The sequence below is a fragment of the Zalophus californianus genome, chromosome 6, assembly GCF_009762305.2.
Source record: "Zalophus californianus isolate mZalCal1 chromosome 6, mZalCal1.pri.v2, whole genome shotgun sequence".
NCBI classification, from domain to species: domain Eukaryota; kingdom Metazoa; phylum Chordata; class Mammalia; order Carnivora; family Otariidae; genus Zalophus; species Zalophus californianus.
Genome location: NC_045600.1, coordinates 24,744,778 through 24,758,574, shown reverse-complemented (window position 1 = coordinate 24,758,574; position 13,797 = coordinate 24,744,778). Strand labels below are relative to the sequence as shown.

The window sequence follows — 13,797 nt, the reverse complement described above, 5'->3', positions numbered from 1 at the left end:
GGGGCGTGTCACATTTCCGCCAATTCCTGGGCACCGGAGCCCACATTCAGAGCCCCACCTTGATCGCCCCTCTCCCCAGTGTCTTCCACTGACTAAACCTGAGCACTGAAAGCTGCATCAACCCATATGGCCTTGTCCTCAGAGAAGTGTCTACCAGTCTGGGCTAAGAGGAAGAGGAGAGAGTGAGCCAACAATTCTTCTCTCATCCTTGGAATGCAGTATAAGAGACAGAGGAACCCTTTGTCCCCAGTGTGGCCAAATTAGGAGGGAGCCATGGGCGGGAAGCTGGCTGGGCTTTCTCCTTCCTCACCCTCACTCAGAGTGGCTGCCTCTCTGCTCCTTGGGAGTTCCTCCCTTCCAACAAGTCCCTAGTAGGAAATAAGAAGGTGCAAGGGGACATCAGTCACCTCCCAGTTGTTACGGGACCATGGTTCTTGGCTGAGGGGCAAGCACAGACTCCTCATTCTCCCTCCAGAAGAACCCACCCAGATGGCTACCCCCAACCAGCTTAGAAGAAACCAACTCCACCTCCGGGGAGGGCAGACAGTGGTGCAGTAGGAGGGGTGAGCAGAGGTTCTCCATCCCTGCTCATTCCCTTCCAGAAATGCAATTAAGCCCACAGCCCAGACTCAGCACACAAGCAGCACTTCCTGCCAGGGGAAGTCAAAAGGGGTGGCAGCCCTGGGAGAGGGAGGTCATCACACCCCAGATCTAATTAACAAACCTGCCTTGCTTTTGACATTGCTGCATTTCCTCTATTAACATTAATGATGGCTGGTCTGAACGGCTAAGGATGGCCAGAAGCTTCCCTCCCCACTGCCCAGTAGGTAGCACAGCCTGTCCCTGGGCCCAATTTCCAGTCTCCGTGGCAACCGCCTCCCGAAGATGCTCCAAAGAGCTCTGACCCTGTCAGAAGTGGTGGGGGCTACAGAGGAGGGAAGATGAAGTGTGGCAGAGCCTCATCATTAAACCTGGAAGCATCACAGTCCTCTGAGACAAAATACTCTGTCATGCACTGGCAGGAGGGAGGTGGCCTGAAGAGCGGGTCCGGGGTTTGTTCGGTTCTGACCCAAGGGTTTTCTTAATCTCTTCCATTTGGGGAGGAAGTGAAAGGAACAGCTCTCTGAGCTTCTTGCTTGGGCTTTAAAGTGGTAGAGAGTAGAAGCTTTGCTGCATTTCTAAGTGCTCTGGGTCTTTGGGAGAAAGAGATCAGTGGAACAGTGACACAGAGAAAGGGAAATGAAATGCATCCAGGGCAGCAGGGAAGACTAGAGAAGTAAAAGTGGAGAACACCTCATGAGTGACAGGAACATCAACCCAGACGGGCTGGACCAGCCCACGGGGACCCCAGCCCAGCACCACAGATCCCTGCCCTGCTGCCCACCAGCCTTGGCTGCTAAGGGGCCCCAAAGTTCCCCCTACCATGGGGAGAATGCATCTGCCCCACCTCATAGCCAGGTTGGATGCAGACGGGAAAGGACAGACAGCAAGAAACCACCTCTGGCATGCAGGGCCTGGGAACACAGAGCAGCCAAGGATAGGATGCTATTCCTCCCACCAGTCATCATGTGGTGTTCTCAGCAAGGAACCAAGGGCTGGGGAGTGCTCGGCTGCCTCACTCCAGAGCCCAGTCCTCTGTGCACACTGCAGGGAGTGCAGCCACCTGCTGCCCCAGAGACTTCCTAGCCGCGGCCCCCCCCCCCCCCCCCCCCGCCGCCACCACCACCACACCAGGAAGCAGCTGGGAGGCTCTCCAACTCAGGGGCGCTCAGCTCTATTTGTGGGGAGAAGGCCGGCACAGCTTTGATGGCCCCATCTGCTCAGCCCTTGGTGATATCCCAAAGTGGGGCCAGTGAGCTCAGCCTTCTTGGAGGTCAGAGAATTTTTGATGGCTCTTGCTTTCAAGCCAAATCCAGTGTGAAAGAAATACCAGAAAATACTACTATAGCCCTGGACTATTTCTTACGGTTTATGAGACTCAGCTGTCCACAGTCACGGTCTATATTCAACAGGTGTATGTACAAATGAACCCTCCCACTCCCACACACTCACGCACACTCTCTCACACACTCATCCTTCCTTATGTTGCACACTTGGGGAAACGGGCCTGAGAGATGTCCTCTTGCTGAGCCATTCCCAGAGGTGGGATCTCTGCAGAGAGCGCTGCAGCTCTCCCTAGTGTTGGGCTAAATTCCAGGTATGCTCCCAGAGCTTGGTCCTGGCAGGCAGCAGAATTCCTTGGGCTCCTCAGGCAGCTTTGCCCACAGCTGGGAGGGTCCAGGGACTGGCTGCACAGCTGGCTGTCCCCAGAAAGTTCCTGGATTCAGGCTGGAGTAGCAGTAGCCTCAAAAGTCCCATGATTCAAGCCACCTTAGTCCTGCCATGGGACTTCGTGGGTCCTGGGCTAGGGGACCGACCATCCCATAAGCCAGAGGGTGGAAGAGGTAGAAGCTATGAGAGAGAATCCAGAGGGAGTTGGTCAGCACCCAGCGCCTTGGCAGGGGCAAGGAGCCCCATGGATCTTTGAAGTTTAGCAGCCCCTACTGGAGCTTATCAGCTCTTCTCCACCTACAAGACCCACTCCTCGTCACAATGTCTGCGTTCACCATGTGGGCACACTGTAGTCTGAGAGCTTAGCAGATGCCGGTTTAATGAGAAAGAAGGAAAGGGCTCCTCCCAGGAGTCCCGGGAGAGAGACCAGTCCTGGGGTCTGGCCGTGGCTGTTTGGCTCATAGTATTTGTTAAAATGTGCCTGTGCCCTCAGATCACAGGCCCACCATTTCCTATTCACACTTTAGTGCTGCCTCCCTGGCCCCTAAAGGCCAGTGACTCTCAATAGGGGATCTGTGAGACTGGCAAGGGGCGGGGGGTTGGTGAGGCTTGCCAAACACCACTCTCCTTCCAGTTATTCTGAGCCACACCCCACACCCTCTCCCTCACCCCACCCCCCTCCAGGGCGGTCCGGTGAGGGGGCCAAGGTGACTAAAGAGAAGCAGCCGGTGTGCTGGGGTGATACAAAAGCTGGGACCTAGTGGCAAAAAAAAAAAAAGAATGCACAGTTAGCCCCAGGTTTCTCCTATCTGGCTCCACATTGGGGTCACCTGGGGAGCTCGGAAAACTGGCTCAATTGAATCGGAGCCTCCGGGATGGGGCCCAGGCATGCTTTAAAAGCACCCCAGGGGATTCTAAGATGCATCAAAGGCAGAGGCAGGGACCAGCAATGCAAGGGGTAGGGGCTACTCACCTGTAGGCAGTTCCCAGGAGCAGGCTCAGGAGTCCCACTGCATATATGCCCCTGGCCAGGGAAGAGGAGGCCAGACTCCAGGCACAGAGCCGCAGGAGAGTATCCCACAGAATCCCTAGGAGAAAGAAGAAAGACAGACCTAGTCTGTCAGAGGATGACTTTCCGGGATGCAGCAGAGAGGAGCTACCCAGGTCAGGAAGCAGTGAGATTCCCCCTCGGTGCTAATCCCCCGCCCTTCTCACCCAAGTCCAGGTAGGCGGTGCTGACCTGTCAACATGCTGGAGAAGAGCATGGCTGGGAAGTAGTGGTGGAAGTAGAGGATCCGGCCCATCAGGAAGAATGGGAAGTAATGGAGCATCCAGCCAAGCAGGAGCTGACCGCCTCCTTGCAGCAGGACCTGGGACAGCCCTGGGCCCCAAGCAGCACAGCTTGGTCAGCAGCCAGGGAGGGGGCAGAGACCTCTGGCTCTCGTCCAGCTCTGCCACTTCCTTGCTGGGTGACTAGACTAAGCCACGTGCCCTTACTGGGCCTGCCTCCCTCATCTGGAGGCCACTAAGCAAGGGGCTAAGCAGGCCTCCGGAAGCTGGACGAGATGAGCAGCTGGCCCTCGAGAGCCTTGCTCACCGCCTGTTTGGAGAGGCCTCAGCACCCATGCAGCAGGAGGCAGCCCAGCCTCTAAAGAAACCAAGATGCGGCACGCCCCCAGACAGCTGCCCCCACCCCACGGCCATCTCCCATATCTTTGCTGCCGCCCAGATCTTTGCAGTGGCAGACAGGGCAGAGGTGAAGTCAGAGATGAGGATGGAGGGGAGAGAGGGGGTCTAGGGCCATGGCTGTTCACAAGGGAGCTGCACAGGGAAAAAAGAGCCTGCAGGACCATCTCAGGGGCTGTGGTCCCTACCCCGCTAGAGGACAGGGCCATGGAACAGAGAGCGACAGAGAAGAAAAGGTGGGCAGTTCTATACAGAGCATAGAGGTTCAAGTGAGGGCTCTAAAGTCAGACCACTTGGGTCTGAAACTCAGCTCTACACTTACTAATATATTTCCTGGGATAAGTCTCTTCTCTTTGTGCCTTTGCTTCCTAAGCCATAAAATGGGGCTAAGAACGTTCTACTCTACAGGGCTGCTGGGAGCATGGAGTGTTTAACACAGTACTGGGCATTTGGTGACTGAGCTTTAAAAAGCAAAGGAGAAGGGAAAGAGTGGGGTGAAGGCAGAATGGCCCATCAGCAGTGCAGGCTCCGGCCAGCTGCTAGGTCAGGGGAGGAAGAGCCCAAGGGACCGACCTTCAACCTCTGCAGGCAGGCATGCCCCTCTCTGCATGGCTACAGCAATGATGCTCCCCAAGAGGAGGTAGAGGGCAATGCTCAACAGATTCAGCCACCAAACCACCTGCATGGGAAGGAGAATGGGCGGGTTAGAGGAGAGCCATAGGCCCCCAAGGATCCAGGCTGAGGGCCCACACAGGGAATGTGCTAGGCACTCACCGGGTTGCCAAGCAGATACACGCGGAAGTCTGTGTCATTGATCCCTGAGAAGCGCAGGCCCTGCGGGGCAGAGGACACCCTGCTGATCCAGGGCCCAGTACGTCCCAGCCACATGTGCTCCGGCAGGGAGGAAGACCAGTTACCTTCCACAGACAGGGAGCCTGGGCAGGAGGCCGATTCTACATGAGCTCTCTGGGAAGGCCGGGTCAGAATCAGGACAGAAAACAGAGCCCTGTCTCTGGCCACCTCATGTCAGGTAAGGCCTTGCCCAGTCACCCCACCCCACCCTCACCAAGTCTCAGTGGTCTCTTCTTTGGCTCCATTTCCTGGGAGCAGTTCTAGCCTTGAGCCCTACCTGATAGTTGATAGGCCAGTGCCAGGGTTTGGATGTGAACTCATTGTCCTTGGGTTTGAGTCCATTGTTTCCCTGCAGGAAGATGACAAAAAAGAAGCTAGTCAAGGCAGAGATCTAGAGAGCTGACAGAAATGTGAGGAATGGGCATCTCTGACAGATAGCCAACTGTCAAGAGAAACCTCCCCCGTCTCCCTCCGTTGCGGGGAAGAATCTGGTGCTTGTTCTCAGTCACGGTCCACCTGCTTATGACTGCCTTACTTCTACCAACACACAAGCTTCCATTGCCACCAGAGACAGTCCATTCAGACCCACTATGCTTGAGAGAAAAAAGGACTTGTTTCCTGTGAGGACAAAACATCCATCCATCTTCCAGACCAAGTAGGAGGTGTCAAGAGGGCTAGTGGGAGATACAAAATCAGGCTGGCTATCCTTGTTCCCTCTGGAGGCCAATTTCAAACACAAAACCAAAATCAAATACTCTGATGAGTTCCTGAACTTGGAAAAAGTGACTGTAGTCTAATGTTTCTCAACTTTTTTTTTTTTCATTCTTGCCCCTCCTGGGACTTTTTAGACATTTTTTTCCTAAATGCCTCCCATCACATTTTAATACCACAGCTGTACTGTAAATGTGTTTACATATTGGTTGACTACCTACGTTAAAAAGCTAAGGGTTTTTTGCCCTCCAAGAATACATTTTATCCACTGGGAGTGATATTAGCCCTGTTCAGAGTGCACACTTTAGCCTGAAGGACCCAGACTCAGCCCCTTTAATCCAGCAGCCAAGACTGTCCAACACCCTGTCTCTACACGCCAAAATCAGGGCTTTTCAAAAACAAAGAAAAGATCAGGACCCCGGATACTAAGCACCAGGACTGATGTCAGCCTCATTATCAGAACAAATTGAGAAGGCACTTCCCGAGAAGAGGAGTGAGGTGTTATGAGTTAGGTCAGGATCTCTCCACTGAAGGGCCTCCGAATGAAGAATGAATCATCCTGGGCCCCAGAGGAGCTGCTAAGAGAAATTGATTCCTCCAAACCACTGCAGTTCAGTCCCAGACTCGGGGACTCCAGCCAGAGCTATAACCAACCAGGGGCATCCTATTCACTTTGTTAATCTCAGAAATACAGCTCCTTTACTAATCCAAGAAATGGAAGGAAGAAAAAGTCTGTAACCATTACAGGCCTATGCATTTATACATCGTTCTCTATGCTTAAAATCTAGAGTGGGCTCATTCCCTCTGACCTCAGCAGGCAAGGCAGCCTTCTCTGTACAGGACTCAGACCCTCCACTCAGTGGGCAGAAAAGCCCTCTCCCATGCAGTTTCTGTCATCTGGACTATTTTGACCACTCTTCCCACCCTGACTCTATTTCGACTGAATAAGAACGTTCCCTGATGCCCTTTTATTCTTTGGCTCTACCTCTTAGATAATGAAAGAAGAAATGAGACTATTTAGACTTAGTCTTAAAATTCTACCCAGACATAGAATGATATTTTGACTGACAGGCACGTATTCAAAAGAGCTATGTCATCAGACCACAGTGACAGCTACAAGCAGGGAGTTGGAGAAGAAGTGACCCGGAGATCACTTAATGTCAAGTCATCAACTCCCAATGTGCAGAAATGACAAAATTTGAATTTTTTGATCTAATCTGGTGAAATAAGTCAACTATATTTACTGAGTACTGCTTACATAATCACTTCCAGGAAAGTCCACTTGACAACGGCTCAGCAGGGGACAAATAACAGGCACTACACCTCTCTGCACCCCTGTGGGTGGAGTGATCATCACATACCTGGCTGAAGATACAGTGATTCCTAAACACCTTTCCTGCAGGACACTGGCTTTCCATAAACCAGAGGAAAGGCGTCCCCCCTACACATCAACACTGCAGCAGGCTTTTTCTACAGCACAGGGGAGAAGTTAAGCTAGTGGGTAGAACTTTCTCAATTTAAAGATCTCCTCTCTCAATTGTTCTTACACCACTGAGGTTAGAACTGCTGTCAGATACTAATGATGGGGAATACCAACAATGAGTCTTACAAAACCTGCAAAAGACTCAACCACGCCCCTAAACAGTATCCGTGTCTGGGAACATGCATGGGCTCATGGTGGAAATTTTATGCTGCAGATAAACAACATGCTCAGATCAGCTATTCATCCTAATTCATTCTAATTTCATATGATGGAATGAGCAATTACTGTCTCAAGGTCTTCAACCAAGAACACTGTAATTTTCAGGGGCTCTGCCATTTGAACGGATTTGAGAATCACTTAGAAGCAGAAGAGTGTGGCGGTAGCCAGCACTGACTCTGAGAGCCTGCCAGCCCGGCTTTGAAGCCTGGAGCCACCTCTTCCATTTTGTTCTGTGACCCTGGGCAAGTTCTTTAACCTCTCTGTGCCTCGATTCCCTCATCTGTAAAGTGGGGACAATAATCCCCGCAGGACTGTGATAACTACAGAATAAGTTAGTGCAGCACCATGCACAGAGTGGCGCCTGGCACGTAAGAGCTACGTAAGTGTGCACTGGGGTCTGTTGTCCTCACCATCATCATCATCATCACCGTCATCATTCTGTGATAAGGGAAATGCCTTCGAATACCAAGTAAACCAGAAGCGAAGACCCTTCCAACATTCTCCACCAGGGGACAGTGGATCTATACTATAGCTACTGATCTGTGATGCAAGTTTGTGGATGGCCAAGAGCTCACAGAGAAACCTTCCAATGAGAGGGGGCCACAGTACCCGGATCATCACCATGTGGGACTCCAGCAAGATCTCAGGAAAAGTGGGCTGCAGCACGTCCAGGCTGATGTTTGGCACTAGACAAAGAAAGGACAGAGAAGAAAACCTTGATCACATGCACATTCTCACAGCCGTCCATGGTACCAACACCGCGCCTGGAATCTGAGTGTAGCTTTCCTGACGCGCTGGCTAACGAGTAGGTTAGAGTGTTGAGGAGACAGAAGAAAGCTTGGCCCAATTCTTGATCACCCCTTCAGGTTGTGCAAAGCCCTCATGAGGCGTTTGGAGAAATACAAAGGCAACAGGCGATGGGGCCTGTCCCCAGTGTTGCCACTGCTCTCGGCACCATCACCCTTCGTTATGGTACAGGCTCGAATGCTAGGCCGGTCTGTGAGGACAGGGACCAAGTCCACCTCATTCACCCCAGGGGCCCCCAGGCTTCCCACTGTACTCACTAAAGAGTTGTTTAATTAGTTAATTAATTAGCTGGTTGGCTAAATTAGGTAGTAAGAAGAATGAAATGGGAAACACAGAGAGGGGAAATGAAGCAGAAGCTTAAAAAGGGTGGTTGAGGAGGACAAATGATGGATCCAAAGACGACTGAGTTGAAGATGACACTGATGTAGAAACATCAAATTGGAGCCTGGGAGTACAGATATGGGGGCTCAGATCCAGGGCTGTGGCCACCGCTTTCTATCAAAGTATTGGCTGGCTGTGGGGAGGGGCAGAGCTCTACACAGGGGCATAAAGGGAAAGCACCAGCCTGCTCTAAGCCTTGAGGGTGGGAGGTACACATGGTGCAGGAGACAGAAAAGCCCAGAAGGAGACCAGACAGGTGGACCCACATTACAGGCAGCAAGGAGAAGCGTTAGCTCCAGCAAGAAGCAAAGAAAATGGGACGAGGAAACTAGCTCTGGCCCATTGCAAGGTCACTGGTCACTTTAGGGAGAGTTTAAGGAGGATGGGAAGTTGACATGGTTGGGAAGAAAAAGGAGCTACCTGTCGAGATAACTCGTATGAAGAGACTAGGTTCAAAAAAGGCAGGAAATGACAACAAGGAGATACAGTGGCAGCAGAATCTATGAAGATTGATTCTTCTAAGATAAGAGTTACTTATAAATGTTTCCAGGAAGTAATCTCACTCACATTTGGGATTGATATGGTCCTCCACATTCCAGATAGAGTTGAGGGTTTCCTTTAGGTATGGGGTGCAAGTAACTTCCAACTGTTCCCAGCCCCTGTGAAAAGCAGTCACAGAGGTCTCTCAGAAGACGTGAAACTCACCAGAGTGTTGCGCTGTTGAATCTTTAAATTTATAGAACCCTGCTCTTTTCAACCCAGTGGCCATGCTTTTTTCAACCTCACTCTTTCATATCCCATGACTATCCTAGGAGGAGTCCAGCATAGAGTATTCCACTTCAGAAAGGCCCAGAGCATTTACAAGGTCCAAAACAGATGAACAACTATTCTGTTCAACTCTCAGAACACATAAAATACCAAAAGAACTCTGGAGTTCTGTGCTCTGTAACACACGTGATGCCTTTTCTCCTTCCATCTACCACCAAAATAAGAAAACACAAGGTGAACATTGACAACTGGGAAACAGAAACTTCTGGTATACTCCTTGTAGTGTGAAAGGAGAAGCATAAGCCTCAATTGGGATATCAAAACCCCAGAGACTCACCACTTGGGCAAGACCTTTCCCGAGGAGCCCAGGACACAACCTGTGACCAGATGGATGAGGCGAATGCGACTTCTTAGCACTTTGATCCGGTTTCCAAATTTTCTGTTTACAACCTCAATCCGCCAGAAATCATTTGAGTCTCCTGTCCCATTCTGCCATGTAAATCAAGGAAAAAATACAAAGAAAGTAAGATGACTTTAGAGAAGACGTGTCAGGAAAGGGAGATGGCCACCCTTCCGATGCCACCATGTTACAAAGGTCAAAGACAAAACAGGCCTCAGTGGATGAGGTGGGAAGGGGAACGAGGGGGCCAGAGAAATACCCCAAGTGATGGACATTCCCCCAGCGCTCGCTACCACAACTAAGAAAAAGTGGTGTAACTCCTGCAGCCTGCAGTCCAATTCTTCACTTCACAGAACTAGAGTTTAAATTCTAAACATATGTCTTTGCTCTTAAACCAAACTCAAGACATCAACCTGAACCAACAGAAATAGATTTGGGCCATTTGTACCCATTACTTGGCCATCTGGACACTCACTCATCTAAGCCAGAAAGATTTGGCCTGCAGATTATATTTTGGAAATTAAGATACTTGTGTCTAATTCTCCTCAGGAGATGCACACAAGAAAAAGACAAGCAATGGCTCTAGTACTGTGGGATGAGCAAACAGAAGGAGGGTTGGGAAGTCCACCTTAAGGAACCCAAGATCTGTACTGATGCACCAAAGCCCCTGCAAGGGAACATAAGATAGTCCTAAGTCTAGCTGCCCTCTGTAGTTGTTTTGTTTCCAAATCACTCCCCAAGCCATAAGTACCCATAGAGCTGCTGCTTCTATTAACTGCATCACCCACACTACTAAAAAATCCAAAAGCAATATGGTTAACATCCCCCTGCAGAACAGGGAAGTAATCCTTAAAAATAAAGCCAATGAGGATTTGGGATCTGGCAAAGAATAAACGTATATATTCACCTAGGATCATATTGTGGGTCCATGGCTTCTATGTCCAATGTGATTTAAAAAGGGACCCAAATAGTATTCATATGTGACATTTATTGTCAGAACATAAAAATGGCACGGTTATTATGGGAGAAGAGAGAATGGAGACAAACAGACTCACAGGTTGCTTTTCCCACAGCAAGCCTAGCCAAAAAGTTCCCAGTGTTAATAGAGTCCCTGTGTAGCCCGTCATCCTTAGGAACATTACAGAATTCCAGGGAAGATGTGTTCTGTCACATGGCCCTGAACCAGGCCCCACAATTTTTTACAGCCTGCTCACACTCCAGTTGCTCACTTACTATGCCATAGCCAGTGACCTGATAGTGCTTCCGGGTCAGGGGGGCCTCATGATAGTGACTGTGCAGGTTCCGAGAAGTCCTAGAAGTTAAGCGAGAGAAACGCCATTATCCTGAAGAAAAGAGACATGAAACGTCTCCTCTTTTACTAAGGATATTCAGAGTCATCTGTTAGTGCAAAAAAAAATTAGAATCTGAACTATGGAATCCAACATATCAGGAACGTCTTGCCTATTTACTCACAAGAAACATCCAGAGAATCAGAGAATTGTCCAAACCAGCAGGGACAGATGGTAGGAGTCCGGGACTCCATGCCAAGAAAGGGGTTAACTTCAGCAGTGGGGGGATGACTTACCACATTTGGTGGCTTTGAAGCACTTAGCTTGCCTGACTCATGAGGCAGCTTTGGGGAGAAGAAATTAAAATTTGTAATCTACGCACGCCTGAGCCAGTAAGCTTCCTCCCTCCCATTTACTCTTCCTGCCCTCATCACCAGTTTTATAATGTGGGAATCTGTGGGGGAAGGGAGGGATTAATTTGGCTTTTATTTACTTTGTGCCTTTTATAATAATTCTTATTTTTATCCACAAGAAGAAATAAGTGTTCTTTTTTTTTTAAGATTTTTTTATTCATTTATTTGAGAGAGAGAGAATGAGAGATAAAGAGCACAAGAGGGAAGAAGGTCAGAGGGAGAAGCAGACTCCCTGCCAAGCAGGGAGCCCGATGCGGGACTCGATCCCAGGACTCCAGGATCATGACCTGAGCCGAAGGCAGTCGCTTAACCAACTGAGCCACCCAGGCGCCCAGAAATAAGTGTTCTTTATAAAAATTCTAGAAATTTCCAAAAATAAAACTTAACAATAAATAATAAATAACTTTTAATTTGTCAATAAAACAAAATGAAATTTATTAAATAAGTAGTAAATAATAAAAATTAAAAAGTATCCATGATTATACTAGGAAAAAAACACTGCTTATAGCTTTTCTATCTCTCTCTCTCTCTCTCTATATATATATATATATAATCCCTGATTTTTAAAAAACTCCATACCTGATGATTCCACTATACCAAATCTTTGCAGAGCTGCTTCTGCTATCATTCCTGTTCACTCTTGCACATGGTGCCCTATTTCCTTGTGTGCTTAGTTATTTTTTACTATGTACTATTCACTGTCACTGAAAAACTATTTATGGGAATGGATGGCAATCTCTTTCCCAAAAAAGGATTTACATCTGCTTTTAGCCAGGCACTTAGGAAATATTACCAGTCTAGGATTATGTTCATTTAAATTCATGGCCTAAAGATTTTGAGACCATCCAGATGAAATTAATTTGGGTCACAAATCCATGTGAGGATCAATTGGTAGTTACAACTTTTCAGGAACCAGAAATAGCCCCCTCCTCATCCCCACTCCCCCTTCTCAAGCCCTTTGGGGTTTCAAGTTTGGGGGAAGGATCACTTAATAAATTTACCACTTTGGATGAGCCTAGAGCTTTGAATTTACAACTCTTTCTCTCAAGGGGCAGTCAAAACCAAAGACTGAAACTCAAGATTGTGGGATCAAGGCAGAAGTGGCTGCAGCATCCCACTTATTTCTCTGGAATCCCCCCCCCCCCCCGCCGCCCCATTTTACTTAGATTTTTGGCCTGGTAACTCACTACTGCCTTGTCAGCTCTTTGATGCCTTAAGATGTTTTCATATTATTCCAACATTTGTAGTCATTTTCAGTGAGAACATTGCTTAAATAAACCAGCTTGCCATAATCTCAGAAAGAGACTTCTATATCTTCCTAAAGGCAGCCACTTGAGAAGAAGCGTTGGGTAACTCAAAGATTTTTTTTCCTCTGGAAAAAGGGGAAATTGAACAGTACCTTCAAAGTTCAAAGCTCCCCAAAGCCAAAACAGGCAAACAAAAGTGGCTTGCTTATTTCACAAGACTTCATAAAATGGCTTTCCCATTCTAGCACAGCAGTCTTGCTCCATTTACTAGAGCCGCATCCAAATCTGAGTTCTGTTTATTTCCAGTTTAGAAGAACTCCTTACCTTTGGTGCCCACACCACTCACTTATCCCAGACAGCAAATTTACTTACTCTTTGTGTTCTAGCCGAATGATGTCTCCATGTCTTACAAACTCTACTGGGAATGAAGGGTCCAGGGGATCTGCCAAGAAGAAACAAGCATTGATATCTGAAATCATTCACTCATTAGGCTGGTATGAATTGAGGGCCTACAGGTAAAGAGTTACAGTATAATACGGTAGGTGCTAGAGGTACAGAGCGCTGGGAGGACAAAGAGAAAGGGCCCCTCACTGTCTCAAGGAAGGCTGTCTCAGAGATATGCTTGAAAAGACCCTTTAAGGAGGGGAGAATTTTGTCAGGTCAACAAGTGGGGCCAGATGTATGAAAGAACAAAACACATTTGACCGATAGCAAATGGTTTCATATGAGAGGGTAGGGTGTGGTGGGGAGGGGAACGGGAAAGACTGTGGGAATAGATGAGGGTATGAACAAGTAGGGCCACACTGTGCATGCCAGGCTAGGAAATGTGGTCTTTATCTGACAGGCCCTGAAGCCTCCACAGAAGGATTTTTAAGCTGGGAAGTCAAATAATAAGATTTTTCTTTCAGTAGTAAAAACATAGTCTTCCAAAAACTAATTCCATGTAAATGACCATATGCGCTCTCCTCAGAGTCCAGTGTTAAACCCTGCAAGTTTTGTCAGTCATTATCTTGTCTCTGGCAACAAACTTGCTAAGTGTGAGGCGAAGAAAATGATGAAGTGACAAAAGAAAGGGACCACATCGTCTAGAAACCAAGTCAGATCAGATCTAGCAAGGCAATGACAATGGAAAAGGAGCTGGCAGTAATCACCAACACAAAAAGATCCTTGCAAATTTCTTCCCAATGAGACACTAACACTCAAGGTCAGGAAAGAGAAATGTGCCAGAACAAATCACTAGTTTTTAAGAGAATTAGAGAACTCAAGTGTA

General features: G+C 48.5%; 1 protein-coding gene across 4 annotated transcripts in view; it reads right to left on the bottom strand.

Annotated features, from left to right (window-relative positions):
* Nucleotides 1-1,724: 1,724 nt before the first annotated feature.
* POMT2 (protein O-mannosyltransferase 2) overlaps nt 1,725-13,797 on the bottom strand; it is a 42,279-nt gene continuing 30,206 nt past the window's right edge. For 2 of the 4 annotated variants that reach the window (XM_027570008.2, XM_027570011.2), the window contains 11 exons: nt 12,900-12,969; nt 10,812-10,890; nt 9,516-9,667; nt 8,978-9,069; nt 7,832-7,908; nt 5,087-5,158; nt 4,732-4,791; nt 4,531-4,636; nt 3,512-3,652; nt 3,245-3,359; nt 1,725-2,451 (listed from right to left, as the gene is read on the bottom strand). In XM_027570008.2, coding sequence (XP_027425809.1) covers nt 2,346-2,451; nt 3,245-3,359; nt 3,512-3,652; nt 4,531-4,636; nt 4,732-4,791; nt 5,087-5,158; nt 7,832-7,908; nt 8,978-9,069; nt 9,516-9,667; nt 10,812-10,890; nt 12,900-12,969 — 1,070 coding nt within the window. In that variant the 3' untranslated portion in view covers nt 1,725-2,345. Of the gene's footprint in view, nt 3,029-3,244; nt 3,360-3,511; nt 3,653-4,530; nt 4,637-4,731; nt 4,792-5,086; nt 5,159-7,831; nt 7,909-8,977; nt 9,070-9,515; nt 9,668-10,811; nt 10,891-12,899; nt 12,970-13,797 lie in introns of all 4 variants that reach the window. The other 2 variants (XM_027570010.2, XM_027570009.2) reach the window with 2 other exon arrangements.